This window comes from Caenorhabditis briggsae (assembly GCF_000004555.2).
Source record: "Caenorhabditis briggsae complete genome, chrII, whole genome shotgun sequence".
Taxonomy (NCBI): Eukaryota; Metazoa; Nematoda; class Chromadorea; order Rhabditida; family Rhabditidae; genus Caenorhabditis; species Caenorhabditis briggsae.
In genome coordinates, this window is record NC_013486.2 from 3,700,009 (window position 1) to 3,714,285 (window position 14,277).

At 38.7% G+C, this 14,277-nt stretch overlaps 3 protein-coding genes across 3 annotated transcripts in view; 2 read left to right on the forward strand and 1 right to left on the reverse strand.

The window, feature by feature from the left end:
* Window positions 1-2,593, forward strand: Cbr-sra-13 (the record flags this gene model as incomplete). The annotated part of the gene is made up of 5 exons (XM_002630213.2): window positions 1-246; window positions 1,614-1,835; window positions 1,885-2,084; window positions 2,206-2,392; window positions 2,441-2,593. 5 exons carry the CDS (start codon window positions 1-3, stop codon window positions 2,591-2,593), a joined length of 1,008 nt encoding a protein of 335 aa, XP_002630259.2.
* A 4,412-nt stretch (window positions 2,594-7,005) lies between these two features.
* Cbr-efl-3 lies at window positions 7,006-9,748 on the reverse strand (the record flags this gene model as incomplete). The annotated part of the gene is made up of 6 exons (XM_002630212.2): window positions 7,006-7,456; window positions 7,517-8,043; window positions 8,180-8,461; window positions 8,508-8,809; window positions 9,073-9,208; window positions 9,650-9,748. The coding sequence occupies 6 exons, from the start codon at window positions 9,746-9,748 to the stop codon at window positions 7,006-7,008; spliced, it is 1,797 nt and encodes a 598-aa protein (XP_002630258.2).
* Window positions 9,749-12,831: 3,083 nt separating this feature from the next.
* Window positions 12,832-14,277, forward strand: part of CBG00679 — a gene marked incomplete at both ends in the record, with an annotated part of 2,461 nt that continues 1,015 nt past the window's right edge. Inside the window, one exon of the mRNA XM_002630211.1 lies at window positions 12,832-13,030. Within this exon, the coding sequence (XP_002630257.1) occupies window positions 12,832-13,030 (199 nt within the window). The remainder of the gene's footprint in view (window positions 13,031-14,277) is intronic.

A 14,277-nucleotide genomic window follows, 5' to 3' on the forward strand; every position in this document is an offset into this window, starting at 1 on the left:
ATGGCAATTGTCAGTTCAGAAAATCGAACATGTGCAGATGAGAAGCTTCTGGCTCTTTATCAGTCATGGTCCTACATTGCTAGTATTGTATTTAACTGTTTGGTTCCAACGATTTCAACGTATTTTTTGGGGCGAGCCATTTTTCAATTGTGTAATCAAGCGACGATACAGTATTCTACCAGAATTCTATTGATAGCTACTATTCTGTTTGCTGCGTGCCATCAGGTTTCCTACTTTGCCTTTAAGGTTGGTTTGTTTTTTTTTTCATTTAGAAGGAAGTCAGTGTGCTCGATCTCAGAAGTCAGGAACAACTGGAACAATTCGGAATCATAAAATCTAAGACATTGAAAAATTTTCTTAGTTCCGGACGGTTTGAGGCTACTCACTTAAAAAACCTGTAATAGAAGGGCTTCCAAGCGTTTCCTGTGGGAGACATTAAAAAGTGATCAGCTAACAAAATAATAATTGAATTATCGAAAATATTATATCAGCTGACCACTTTTTGATATTTTTTTCATTTCGCCCTTCTGTGTTCTGGGCTTACATGCAATTGTAAAGTTTTTAACTTCCTCCCTGCTCTGGTTAGCTTGATTTATACTGACATCATTTTTAGTGGATCGAAGCCTATAATTAGTCATCAAGTGGTGATTTTCGAATTTGGTTTGAATGAACACGAGTGATTAGTTCCAGCGGATAGTAAAATACCGGGTATAAAACAGAACCCATATCAAGTCAGAACGCCTCCAGGTATTTACAGTACCGGCCCAAAATTTACAATTTTACCTATTTTCCGTTGAAAATGACCACTTGGGGATGTCAATAAATTGTAGTAGATTTTGTTGCATAAGCCTGAAAGTTTGCAGTTTGACTAAACAAAAATAGAGCTTCAACTTTGTAGTTGACAACTTTGTTTTGTAAAGTTATCCTAAAGAGAAACCGTTTGAAACCAACCAGAAGAAAAAGTTTTCAGAAATAGAATGGACATCAGAGTCGTGACATTTTCTAGCAGTTTATCTGATTTGGGTGAATTTCTACAAAAAGTTGTCAACTACAAAATCGAAGCTTTGTTTCTGTTTAGTAGGCCTACAAACTTCTAGGCAAGGTCACTAAAATCCACTGTTTTTTTAGACATCCAAAGTAGACTATTTGTTAAAGGTGGGGGGACAGGAGATTTTTCGTAGTTTTTTTGTAGCTAGAGTATGCATTCTACCGTCACGGTGTACAACGCTTAATGTCACTCTGCGTACAGCTGTCGTCCTCGCCTTTATGTATGCAAACGGGCGTGCGCTTTCTCCTTGCCCGCGTGGCTCAGTCGGTAGCGGCGCCGCACCCTCAATCATCGCCCTCACAAGTTCAACTCCTCGAGGGGCATCTTTGAACGGAATTTCGAGAACATTATTTTTTTCATGTCCCCCCACCTTTAAAAAATTAGGGAAATCGAATATCGAGTTGATGAATTGTTGCCGGGTACTGTAGTTGAAAATCATACGACAAATCGGAATAGCTTAACTGAAATTGCCGCTTTTAATTTGTTCGGCTGCCACCGTAGATAGCAGGGCGGCACCTCCAACGTTGAACCCACAAGTTTAACTCCATATCTTTCAATTTTCCAGATCGATCTTCTCCACACAATGTTTTTCAAACTCGATCAACCCTGCTTCCTTCAACGATCCTCCTACGACTGCCGATTCATTTCAATTGCTCAGACTACAGGAGTCGTTGGAATGGCATTGACAGGATTGGCCATGTCAACAGATAGAGCATTGGCACTTACGTTTCCAGCAGATTATCACAAACTGAAATCCGTGCCAAGAGTTGTTTTATCAGTTTTTGTGGTAACTATGATTTGATAGTAGTATTTTCTGAAGTACCAAGATTTTCCAGTTCATCGTAAGCTTCTCTACTTGGTTCCTTCTAACTATGAACGATCCATTAACCGGATACCTAAATCATTGTGGATTCTATCCATCCTACTCAGTTGCCAACTTTCAATTGATGCTTGATGTGATTCTATACTTGGCAATTTTCAATTTGATTTGGGATGTTATTCTGTTTTATTATGCAAGGCAACAAATTTTGTGGAGGTGAGAGACAACTGGAAAAAGGTCGAAAGCATTTAAAAAAATTTTAAAGTTTGTTTAGGAAACCAAAACTCAAATTTCAAAGCTATTGAAAAATCAGAGAACCTTAACTTTTGATTTCCAGACGTTCCTATCAATTCCAGAAGCGATACGAAGCTCGAATCTCATTGAACTGCACCCAAGCGGTTTTTGTGATCTCTATATGTCAATGTATATCGAATGGAGCAAATTCTGGTCTTATGAGATTGCTCATGATGATTGGAACAAGTATCACATCAGTCACTTATAGCTCTTTGCTTTCACTTTTCTATGTAAGCTTAGATGTTTATTAATGGAGCGAATTTACAATTTTTTTCCAGACTGCTCCATATTCTTGTATTCTACTTCCGATTCTGATGATGAGAATTTCGGAATATATCAGAGAGCAGAGAACGATTGGGATACTGTCACTGAGAAGTGAGAAACCGGGATTGGAGGAGCACCATCAGAGAATGAGAGCTGCGTGGAGCTAGATTAACTACTGATTTATATAATTTTATATTAATAAAAATTAAAAAGTTCAGTAATTCAGGATCCCTAATTAGCCACCATAGAGATAAGCCTATTTTTCCTCCCGGAATCGGAGTTCTCCAGAATCTTCTCAAAAAATTGGAATTCTTCAGAATGTCTCAAGTTTCCAAAATTTTCGAATTTTTCCGAATTTTCGATCATTTCAGAATCTCAGAATTTTCTAGAATTTTCTGAAATTTCAGAATTTCAGAATCTCAGAATCTCAGAATCTCAGAATCTCATAATCTCAGAATCTCAGAATCTCAGAATCTCAGAATCTCAGAATCTCAGAATCTCAGAATCTCAGAATCTCAGAATCTCAGAATCTCAGAATCTCAGAATCTCAGAATCTCAGAATCTCAGAATCTCAGAATCTCAGAATCTCAGAATCTCAGAATCTCAGAATCTCAGAATCTCAGAATCTCAGAATCTCAGAATCTCAGAATCTCAGAATCTCAGAATCTCAGAATCTCAGAATCTCAGAATCTCAGAATCTCAGAATCTCAGAATCTCAGAATCTCAGAATCTCAGAATCTCAGAATCTCAGAATCTCAGAATCTCAGAATCTCAGAATCTCAGAATCTCAGAATCTCAGAATCTCAGAATCTTAAAATCTCAGAATCTCAGGATCTCAGAACCTCAGAATCTCAGAATCTCAGATTCTCAGAATCCAGGGCCTCGGAATTCTTCAGATACTTCCCTAAAAGTTCTGAAAGTTTCTCAAAAATCAAAAAACCAGACATTTGAAGCTTTTTACAAATGATTCATCTTTCTCATCTATTGAATACTATCAAAGTTAAAATCATTAAAATATGTTAAAAAATACAAAAAAAAAGAAGGTACGCACGCAAATTGTTTGGAAAAAATGGAGCAAAAAGAACATGGGTGGAGCAAAAAAAAAGTGAATCGTAATGAGTCGAGATGCAATTTTAAAAAGTGAAAGGAAATTTTGAAAGAAAACTGAGCAATGGGTAGTGTTTCAGAGAATGAGAATGCAGGAAGGAAATGATTAAAAATATGAAAAAAAAAACATTTTAGAGAAACCGAGGAAAAATGGTAAAGGAGGGGAGGCAAAGCTTAGAGATTTAGGAAGGAAGTAGACTAGCAAAAAATTTGAGAAATATTTATCATGAAGTTGGAACGTTACTGTAGATTTTGAATTTCACCGAAGACTTTTCTGAAAAAAAAGGTAATTAGTATAGAAAAAATTGAATTTAATTGGCGGGGGAAAAGCGGGTGAATAGCTGGCGAATAGATGGCAAATACCGGGCGAATACCGGGCGAAAGCGGGCGATTGGTGGCCACCTAGCGTATGTCTATTTATCTGGATGTCCCGATGTCCTCATTCACTTTGACCCACAGTTTTGTAACATGTTTGCCCAATTACCTAACCGTCGTCTTCCTGTGACATTTTTCCGTATGTGTATATGTCATTTTTGGGCATGTGTGTATAACTATGAAGGAATGACCTAACCAAACATCGAATGGTCATTTTTCGACTGATAATACACATTAGAGTTGGTAAGATGATAGTGTTAATGCGCTAAAAATTTGGATAAGTTTGGTTAAGAGAAGTCAAGGAGAGAGAAGAGAGAGCAGAGAGAAATGGCACGTGGCAGAATCCAGAAATGTTGAAACTTTGAGCTTATAGCATGTTTAAGGTTCTCAATAATAAATGTTTAGGGTAAGACACATTTTTCAAAAAAAAAAAAGTCTAAAAATTTAAAACCCAATTAAAACTTTTTAGATATCGGGGATTAGGAAAATCTGAGGATTTAGAAAAATGAAGAATTTCAAGATAGAATTCTGAGGTTCTGAAGAACATTGGAATTCGGACGAATTTTAGGATTTTGGAGATCTTTGAGATTCTGGGTTTTTTAGAGATTCTGGATATTTTTTTGGATTCTGAAGAACTTTGAAATTTTGAAGAATATTAAGATTCTGACAGTTTTCGAAATTCTGCTTTTTCAAGAATCCTTGATTCCTCAAACCCCTCAATTTTCAAAAATACGGAAATCAACCCCCTCAAATTCCAAAACTGCGGAAATCTCACAAATCTTAATTTTTCAAAAAAAAACTGAAACTTTAAGAATCCTCGAACCCCTAATTACCGTGAAACCTCTAATAGAAGCCCCCCCCCCCCGGGGGGGGTCAAGTTCAAGCGCAATTATCTCGATTCTAATGCAAGATATCATAATTTTGTTAACAGAACAAATATTGGTGATAGAATGATAAACAATTTATCAGTTGACAACGTTTTCATATTTTTGACAGGAACCAAAAAAAATTGGCTCAAAGTTAGGGCAGGTTTTACGGTAATTCTAAAAATCTCGAGAATTCTGAAATCATATTAACATGGCTTGGTCTAAAATTCAGGACTTCAAAACTTCTAGATTCCATATTCTTACGATTTTTTAAATCGCTCAAAATCTTAGCTTCATTCAAACCATCCATCTTATATATCACACCAAAAACTACACATAAAACAACACATGTTTGTTCGTCTGTTCTTCCCCATTCTCCTCTTCCCATTATCTTCCTCTCCGGTCACAAAAACATAAAAACCACATAAAAAGCGAATGCGTTCAATGCTTCAGAAGACACCGAACACTCATTCTGCCGCAAGTTACGTCATTCCGAAAAGAAAGAGAGGCTCTTCAATCAACGAAGGCTTGTGCAATCAGAAGAAGACGTTCTATCATGCATTCACTCATTCCCCTCTCTCTCTCTCTGTTATTCTTTGTGTACCGCCCATGGACAAAAGAGGAAGAGAGAGAAAGGCAAAAGGAAGACAAAGATTGATGGAAGGTCATGTGCATGTGTGGAGAAGTAGTTAAATAGTTATACGGTAACTTGATCCTCGGAATTTACGAGGTTGGTGGAGGGTGTCACTCAAAAAGCATGGTGGTTGGCGCAGATTCTAATCGCCGTCGCTTTGCGCCATCGTAAATCTCCCTCGGGGTATCTGGTCACACCATCGCCAAAGTTTTTCACCCTTGAGACATACTGTAGAAAGGGTCTAGGCGCCAATGTGAAATGAAGAATGGCGAGTGTGGGGAAATGAAGTTTTTGGCGAAAGGTGTTGAGACAGAAATCGAAAATTCTCAAAAATCGGAATCCTAGAAATAATGAAACATAAAAGAATGCCAATCTGAAATCTTTATCTTAAATTTAGCAATTTTACACTAGCTATGTAAATGTTAAAACTTCACCGAAAAACACGATACCGTAAATGCTCCAATAGCAGTCCACCCTATACGCGCCCTTTGAGCTTAACCATCTCGGTTCCTTTAAAAGATATGAAAAAGTTGTCAACTGATAAATTGGTTATCATGAGTTCTCTAATATTTTACTGGTTGACATATTTTTGATGTCACTCGTAGGAGCTGAGATAATTGAGCTCAAAGTGTACATATAGGTTGGTCTATTAGAGCAATTTTTGATTTTAGTATGAATTTCTGAGTCTAGAGGTCTTGAAAATTTTGGTCAAATACTTATGATTGTTAATAATATCCTATCTAATGGTCTAAAAAGGTTACTGTACTGTACCCAGAATCTCGAATCTTCCACGTGACACATCTACCGTAAACACTACAATACTGCCACCGAAACAGTCAAGTTTGAACCCATATATCTCAGTCCATGTAAAAGATATCAAATACATGTCAAAGGATAAAATGTTTATTATAACATCAACAACATTTAATCAGTTAACAAATGCACCACCCCATTCCAGGCTCTCCAAAAAACGGCAGGTGGTGATCAATCAAAAAAAAGCCCCCACAACGTCGCTAAATCAAACAGTCCATATAAAATATTCGTATTACACACAGTTAATTGTAATTACGGTTCCTGTTAGAAGAATCAAACAATTATCAACTGATAAGTTAATTATCATGATTTCTCCAATCTTTTATCAGTTGATCAATTTTTTGTATCTCTTATAGAGCCCGAGATAATTGAGCTCAAAGTTAGGCAGTTTTCCGATAGCCATTCCGTGAAGAGAGATGGTTCAGATCAAAGATATTTCAGGGCAATGCCATTTCAAAAAACCCCAAATTCTTCCTATGAGATCAAGAACAGCTGGTCCCAAATCTCAGATTCTAATAAATCCAATTTTTGACAGCCACTACACCCAAAAAATCCGCGAATCTGATGCTCTAGAAGCAGCTTACGCCACCGGTTGCGTTGGGTGTGAAAAGATGCACATCTCCTCCATCATTTTCGTCTCTCTAACCACCCCACATTACAAAATGGTCCCCACCCTACTATACGGGGCATAAATTGCGCAAGCTTCTCCTGTTGCGCAATAATACCTTCTGTCCTTCTGTTCTCGCGCATACACAGATGACGTCATTCAGAATAGAGGGGCCACTTACTTGGTACGTCTCTGTTGTTGCTCATCCTTCTTGACAACCACATGGAATGCTGAGGATTTGGTGTTGTGGTCGAAAAAGTTGTTGTTGTTTGTGTTTTGCATATTTTTGAAACTCTTCGATTCTCCCAAAATATTTGACATCAGGTGCTTTGGTGGTTGTGGTGGTGGGATCGGATTATTCTCAAATAATTCCGGACGGAAAGTCATTTGTGACACCAATGGTCTGATTGTAGATTGAGTGGGGTTGTAATCCGGGAAGTTGAATTTAGGACGAGTGTTTGGAAGGTTTGGAAGCTGGGTAGGCGGAAAAACCAATGGAGGAAGCTTTCCTAGTCCAGAGAGATTCAGCGGAGCCATTGGAAGTGGTGGAGGGGCTGATCCAACCATTGGAGACGAGATTGGAGCTGTCATCGGAGCCATCGGAGTATTCACTCGTTGCATTAGTGATCTAAAACTTATATTTTTGTTTTTGTTTGTTTAGAAAAGCTCTCAAATTCTAATAACTCACCTTGAAAGTTGAGCAAGGTCCTCTTGCATCTTCTGAGCAGCTGCCAACTCTGCGAACATAAACAATCGATTCTCATCGGCCATTGGAGACACCGGCACTGTCATTGGAGACATTTCTGACTTGATCTTTGCAATCTTCGGTGAGTTTCCAATTGGTTTTGATAGATTTTGCTCCGAAAGAGTTCGCTTTCCAAATCCTGCGATTTGCTGAACCATTTTATCAGTTTGTGCCTTGATCACAGGAGTTTGTGGAACATTTTGTGGACTGCTCAAAAGTCGTTCGACGGATTGGAAGACGTCAAAACTGGCATGCTCATCTGGTTCCGGACCACAATAGACGAAAAGTGGGATTTTCTTGGTTCCAAAAAGGTAGTGCACTTTTTTGATAAGTCCAAGAGCCACTAGGACGTTGGCAATGTCGTAGAGTCGACGACAACGAGATCGGCTTGGTGGCTCGAATCCTTCGGTTTCTGGATCTTTGATGAGTACGGTAGATGCCACGTCAAGACTGACTTTTCGGACATTTTTCTGAAAAAATTGGGCGTCTTGTGTGAGAAAAGGATAGGGAACGGATGATGGGCGACTGACAAGCTTGTGATTCTGTCAGGCCAGATTCTAACTAAAACCACCACCGGAAAAACTGAAGAAAAGCCCAAAAACTTACTGGATTGCTCAGCAGAACCATCAGAAATCTTCTGCATAGTTGAGCTAATGAATTCCGTCCCTGTCGATCCCGACTATCCACTCTGGATCGTTTCTCGGTTTCTGTCCTTCTTGGCTCAAAAGAAGTGGTTGGAGTGGTTGGTGCTGAAGAGCCACTGACAAACGAGCCGACCGTATCCTTGATGCCTTTGTTTCCGCGTGGCGATTGTAGTTCGGTGAATGAGCACATGGCTTGCTCGACACGAAGCACACGATCTGGCAGACCTTCTTCAATTGCTTCTGCCTGAAATTGTATTATAAGATTTGGAGAAATCTAGTGCAAGACAAACCTGCAAATCAGCCATCAATCTTGGAAGTGACTCGAGTCCTTGCCATTGATAATAGGATTTGTTGGTTTTGTGCATGGCGTCCAGCGCTTCCATTACATTCACTATATCGTAGATTCGACGTTTTTCGACACACATCTTCCTGGCCACTGTCTCCAGATGAACCTCTTTTGTTGGTGATTCTTGAGTCTCCTCATTGATCGAAATCAGAAATCGCTGGCACAATAATCCTAAACTTTTCTCCTTCCGTGATGTGAATTCTGGATCGTCCTCTGACTCGTCAGCACTGTTGGTCACAGTTGGGTCTGCAATATGTTGCACTTTTTGTTTGTCACTTTGCCCTTTTTTGAGGTAATGACCCTTATCATGATGCCACGGGTCATTTCAACTAGAACTATACGATTTTGAAAGTGTTACATTCGGCCGAAAGCTCTCGAACCTGTCAAAAAACCCTCGGCACTGAGCTGTGAAATAGTGATGATAAGGATGGAAACTTAGAGAAATGGTCAAAAAACTGTTATCAGAGATGACCGTTAGAGAGTTGTTGATAAGCGAAAAAAAAACATACCTTGTGAGAGAAACGACGCATCCGAGAGCTGTGAAGTGGCTGGAGATGGACGGGGAACTGGAGACGCTGTGAGACTTTCTGTGTCGGGATCTGCTGGACGGTTGCCACGTGGCTCGGGGAGCAAGAACGATTCCTCCTGAAAGATTTGGAGTTAGGAGGGCTGGGTGTAATGTAGATTTTTTGGAAATTAAGGTTTTGCTTGATGACTTAAAATGGATTGAGCTCATTTATCTCGGGTCTTATAAGAGATATTAAAATATTGTCAACGGATAAAATGCTTGCGATATAATGATTAACAATTTGTCAATTGACAACTTTTTGTGTCTTTCACAGGAACCGAGATAAATTGGCTCAAAGTTTAAAGTTAGTGGGCCCTTCTATTACAGGCTTTAGGTTTTCTGAATTCCTGAAATCAAAATCCCTAGAGCTTCATACGATTTTATCTCTCGCTTTTTTACAATCCTACAGGTCGTGACCCTCTTTCTAGCTTATGACCAGATGGTCCCGTTGGGAAAATCATCCATCTCTATCCTCCTAGGAGGGGGTGCCCCTCAAGTACCCGCCAAAAAACCCCAACCTTTTTGATGTCAATCTCGGTGCCGGGCGGGATGTTCTCCTTGTTGGCTTCAATCGTCAGAAAAATTGCATTGGAGGACCCGTACACGTTTGCTGTCATCTGAATAGGAAATTTGGCTTCAGATTCTGAATTTTAGAGGAAAAATGAAGAATTTCAACAAGTTGAAACGATAGATAAGAGTCAAAAAAAAAGTTGATTCAAAATTTGAAAATTCCAAAATGGGTTACTGTATCCACCGGACCTAACCAGGATGGTTACTCCCGGGAAGTTTTTTCTGGGAAAAAACGTCTTTAACTATATGTAAACAGAACAAGGAATAGAAAAAGAGATGGTGGATTAACCCAAGGGGGCGTATGGTGTCACACAGGGCAAGGAGACATTTGGTGTATGCGGGTAGGAGGTGTGCGCAAGAAGAGGAAAAAGAGGAAGACGATGGTGAAGGAGGGGCGGAGGGACACACAAGTGAAGATCATTTGATTGGAAGAGACGCAGACATCAGGCACCTGTTGGGTGGAGAGTCTCTAGAGAAGAGAATGGAAACAGACACGATACGCTCGCTGCTGCTTCCCGCGCCTCTCTCTTTCGAATTTTCGAATTGTCGCCCAAATGAGGTTCAGGTGCAAATGGGCTTGTTATCAGTGAGTGAGGGAAATATTGATTTTAATCGAAAGAGGGAAAGGTTGACCGATGGGAACTCTTTCTTGATTTTTATCTATGGATGTTACTGGCTGTATAATGTTGCATGGTGGCAATGATGGTGTACTCGATCTTAGGTTAGCTTTTGAGATAAGCAGAAATGAGGGATCTTGATAGGAGAAGAGAAAAAGGGACTAAAGGGTTTCCGGGAGAGATACAGTAACGCTGGGAAAATTTTTGATTTGAAAAATTGAATTCAGCGAAGAAAAATTCGGTTTCCAGCGCTTGGAAAAGAGATTTTGGCTTTAGTTGTTATTTTGAAATTTTCACAGTAGATAAAACAAAAATAAAACTTTATTTTTGTAAGTGACAAGTTTTTTCTAGCTATCGTAGTTTTTGAGATACGCGCCTTTAAACGATGCGGCGCGTCCCGTGGCGCCAATGAAAATGCGTGATCTTTAAAGGCGCATGGCTCAAAAACTACGGTAGCTAGAACAAAATTGCCAACTGCAAAAATATTTGATCGTTCATAATCTACATTTTCATAATAAATAACTTTTTAGTATCCTTTTTGGTTTTAGTGATATGAGCCTTTGAAAGTTTTGACAATTCCAGAAAAATCAAAATTCTGACTTTTCGAAAAAAAAACAATTTTTAGAGATATTTTTGAGGCTTTCGAGCTTTTTTAGGATCAAGTGGGATTAATTGAAATTCTGAAAATTCTTTTTTCACATATTTCAAAAAAAAATCGAAACCGAAATCTTGGGCAAGAAAAAATGGAAAGTGAGAAAAGAGGAGCTTTTTTGTCCTTGAGAGAAGGCCAAGCCATCTTCTCCCGCCAAGAAAAAGAAAATCAAAAAACAACATCTTATGAAAAATCATCTGGTGCGATTTCAGATCGTTCTAGAGTTATTTCTATATTTCCTAATATTAGGGGTTTGAGGACCATACCTCTACAAAATTAATTATGACCCAGTCTAAAGAAATATAAGTGCAGGTACATAAGTATCTCAATTAGTTTTGCGCAATTTGTCCTCTAGTACCAATTGGTTCCCAGATAGAGAGAGAGAATGAGAGAGCACATTTCTCTCTTTGTCCCCCCAACAGGCAACAGAGTACAATTTCATGTCACTTTCACATTTTTCTCATTTTTCCCGCGCCCCAGACATGAACACCATCTCTTTCACTGTGTCTCTCTTTCTCCTTCTCTGATTTTGCGGGAGAATATTTGAATCGGTTTTATGGTAATGAAGACTCTTCATTGAAGGAAAGGGGATATCTCGAATGCGCCATCTCCTTATCGCGGATCATGGATCCGTGGATTTTATTTCGACAGGGAAGAGAAAAGAAAGAAAAGGTGCGATGTTTGGTTAGATAGGTGTGATGAGGTGTCCTTTTGTATGTGTCTGGGGTCTGTGAGGTGTTTTCGATTTGGGTCACACAATCAAATTTTAAAAACCCGGGAGAAAAAAGTTTTAAATGTTGGATAAGGAGCAAAGTTACCGTAACCCTTCTAATAGAAGCTCACCCAAATTCTCAACTTTCAGCCCATATATCTCGGTTTTTTCAAAAGAGACCAAAAAGTTGTCAACTGATAAAATGTTAATCATAATATCAGCAATATTTTGTTAGTTGGCCACTTTTAAATATCTTTTTCGGGAACCGAGATAGTTGAGCTCAAAGTTGACGGTTTGGGTGACCTTTTATTAGAGCACTTTCAACTTTGAGCCCATATATCTCGAGTCTTGTGAAAGATATCAAAAAATAATTAACTGGCAAAATGTTTATCAAAATATCAGCAACATTTTGTCAGTTAATTATTTTTTGATATCTTTTACAGGAAATGAGATATATAGGCTCAAAGCTGACGGTTCGGGTGATCTTTTATTGCAGTGTTTACGATAGATGCAGGTGTTGGAAATCCTAAACTATTGGGGTTTTTCGAAGAAAAATGAAAATCCTAAAGTTTATCCCAGGAAAACTGAAATTTTTTAATTCGTTATCAATTCAAATTAAATTACAAATTGCCAGGTTTTAAACTCAAATGGTTTGGTTATCAGGAGTTTCAGATTTCCTGGCGTAGAAGGGAGCCAATTTTTGTCGTTTTTTGAGAAAGATATCGGAAAATCGTCAAATGATAATTGTTCATCATTATATCAAAAAAATTTTGTCAGTGGACCACTTTTTCATATCTTCTACAGGAACAACGATTAATTGGCTCAAAGTTGATGGTTCGGGGCTCTTTCGCTCTAGAAGCCCACATGACATGCACTTTGAGTTCAATTATCTCGGCCCCTCTGATATATATATAACAAAAATTCGTCAAAGGATAAAATATTGGTGATATTATGATAACTAATTTATCAGTTGGAAATTTTTTGTTATTTCTTATAGGAACCGAAATAATTGAGCTCACAGTTGACGGTTTGGGTGAGTTTCTATTAGAGAAAATACGGTATTTCCTGTTCGAACCACAATATCCTTTGTCTCTGTCTAAACCAATTTTCCCTCCTTGTCCATCTTAATATACCATTCATTCCTGTAAAATGATGATCCAGGATAATCCTAAACCAGTTTTCATCCAATTCAAGGTCTCCTCGTTCTCCCATTCCACCTCAATTATTCGCGTCTCTTTATCCTCATACAGTCCTAGAGCACCTGCCTATGGTCATGCCCGTTTACCCGCAGAACAGCTTCTTCTGTCTTCTTATATTCAAATGCAACAGATGCTCGGCGCAATTTCCTGTTAGAAACCCTGCTTCTCTCCGTTCTCTACACTGTTTCGAAGTGACCGATGATGTTGGAGAGAGAATAAATAAAGAGAGATGGGACCGTAAGGAACAACGGGGCCGTATTTTGGGGCATTTGTTTGTGATTAATTCTGAAGATATGCAGATTGTCTGCTGGTGTCATTTGATAGGATGACGGATCGGAGGTCCGAATATTAAATGAACTGTCAGTTATTTGAGTATTTGAATTTCGCTGGTGAGCAGAAATGTAACGCAGGTAATTCAGAAATTTTTAATTCCGATGTTTCAGGATCGGAGAAATATTATTTGAATTCAGCCTTTTCAGAAATTAGGAAGGGAACCTTGAAACCCTGATTTTTTAAACTTGAGAAGCTGAAATTTCTAGAGATTTCCATTTCTGCTAGAAGCAAAAAATTCTGAAATTAGAAACTTAGGAAAGTCTTCGAAAGTTTCGGAATCTAAAACTCTAAGAAACTATTCGAGAATTCAAAATCTGGAGTTTTAAAATCCTGGAATCTTAGAATCTCGGAGACTTCTGGGTCCTAGCATCGTGGATCGACCTTGAAAGAAATCAGTCTTACTGAATCATGGATTCTAAAAATACCGAGGACTTCAGAAGTTCAAAATGTTAGAATGTTAGAATCTCAGAATCTCGGAAAATGAGAATCTCGGAATCTCGGAAACTCGGAAACTCTCAATCTCGGAATCTCGGAATCTCGGAAACTCGGAAACTCTCAATCTCGGAATCTCGAAATTTCGGAATCTCGGGATCTCGGGATCTCGGGATCTTGGATTCTCAGAATCTCAGAATCTCAGGATCTCAGAATCTCAGAATCTCAGGATCTTAAAATCTCAAAATCTCAGAATCTCAAAATCTCAGAATCTCAGAATCTCAGAATCTCAGAATCTCAGAATCTCAAAATCTCAGAATCTCAGAATCTCAGAATCTCAGAATCTCAGAATCTCAGAATCTCAGAATCTCAGAATCTCAGAATCTCAGAATCTCAGAATCTCAGAATCTCAGATTCTCAGAATCTCAGAATCTCAGAATCTCAGAATCTCAGAATCTCAGAATCTCAGAATCTCAGAATCTCAGAATCTCAGAATCTCAGAATCTCAGAATCTCAGACATCTCAGAATCTCAGAATCTCAGAATCTCAGAATCTCAGAATCTCAGAATCTCAGAATCTCAGAATCTCAGAATCGCGGAATCTGAGAATCTCAGGATCTGAAAATCTCGGA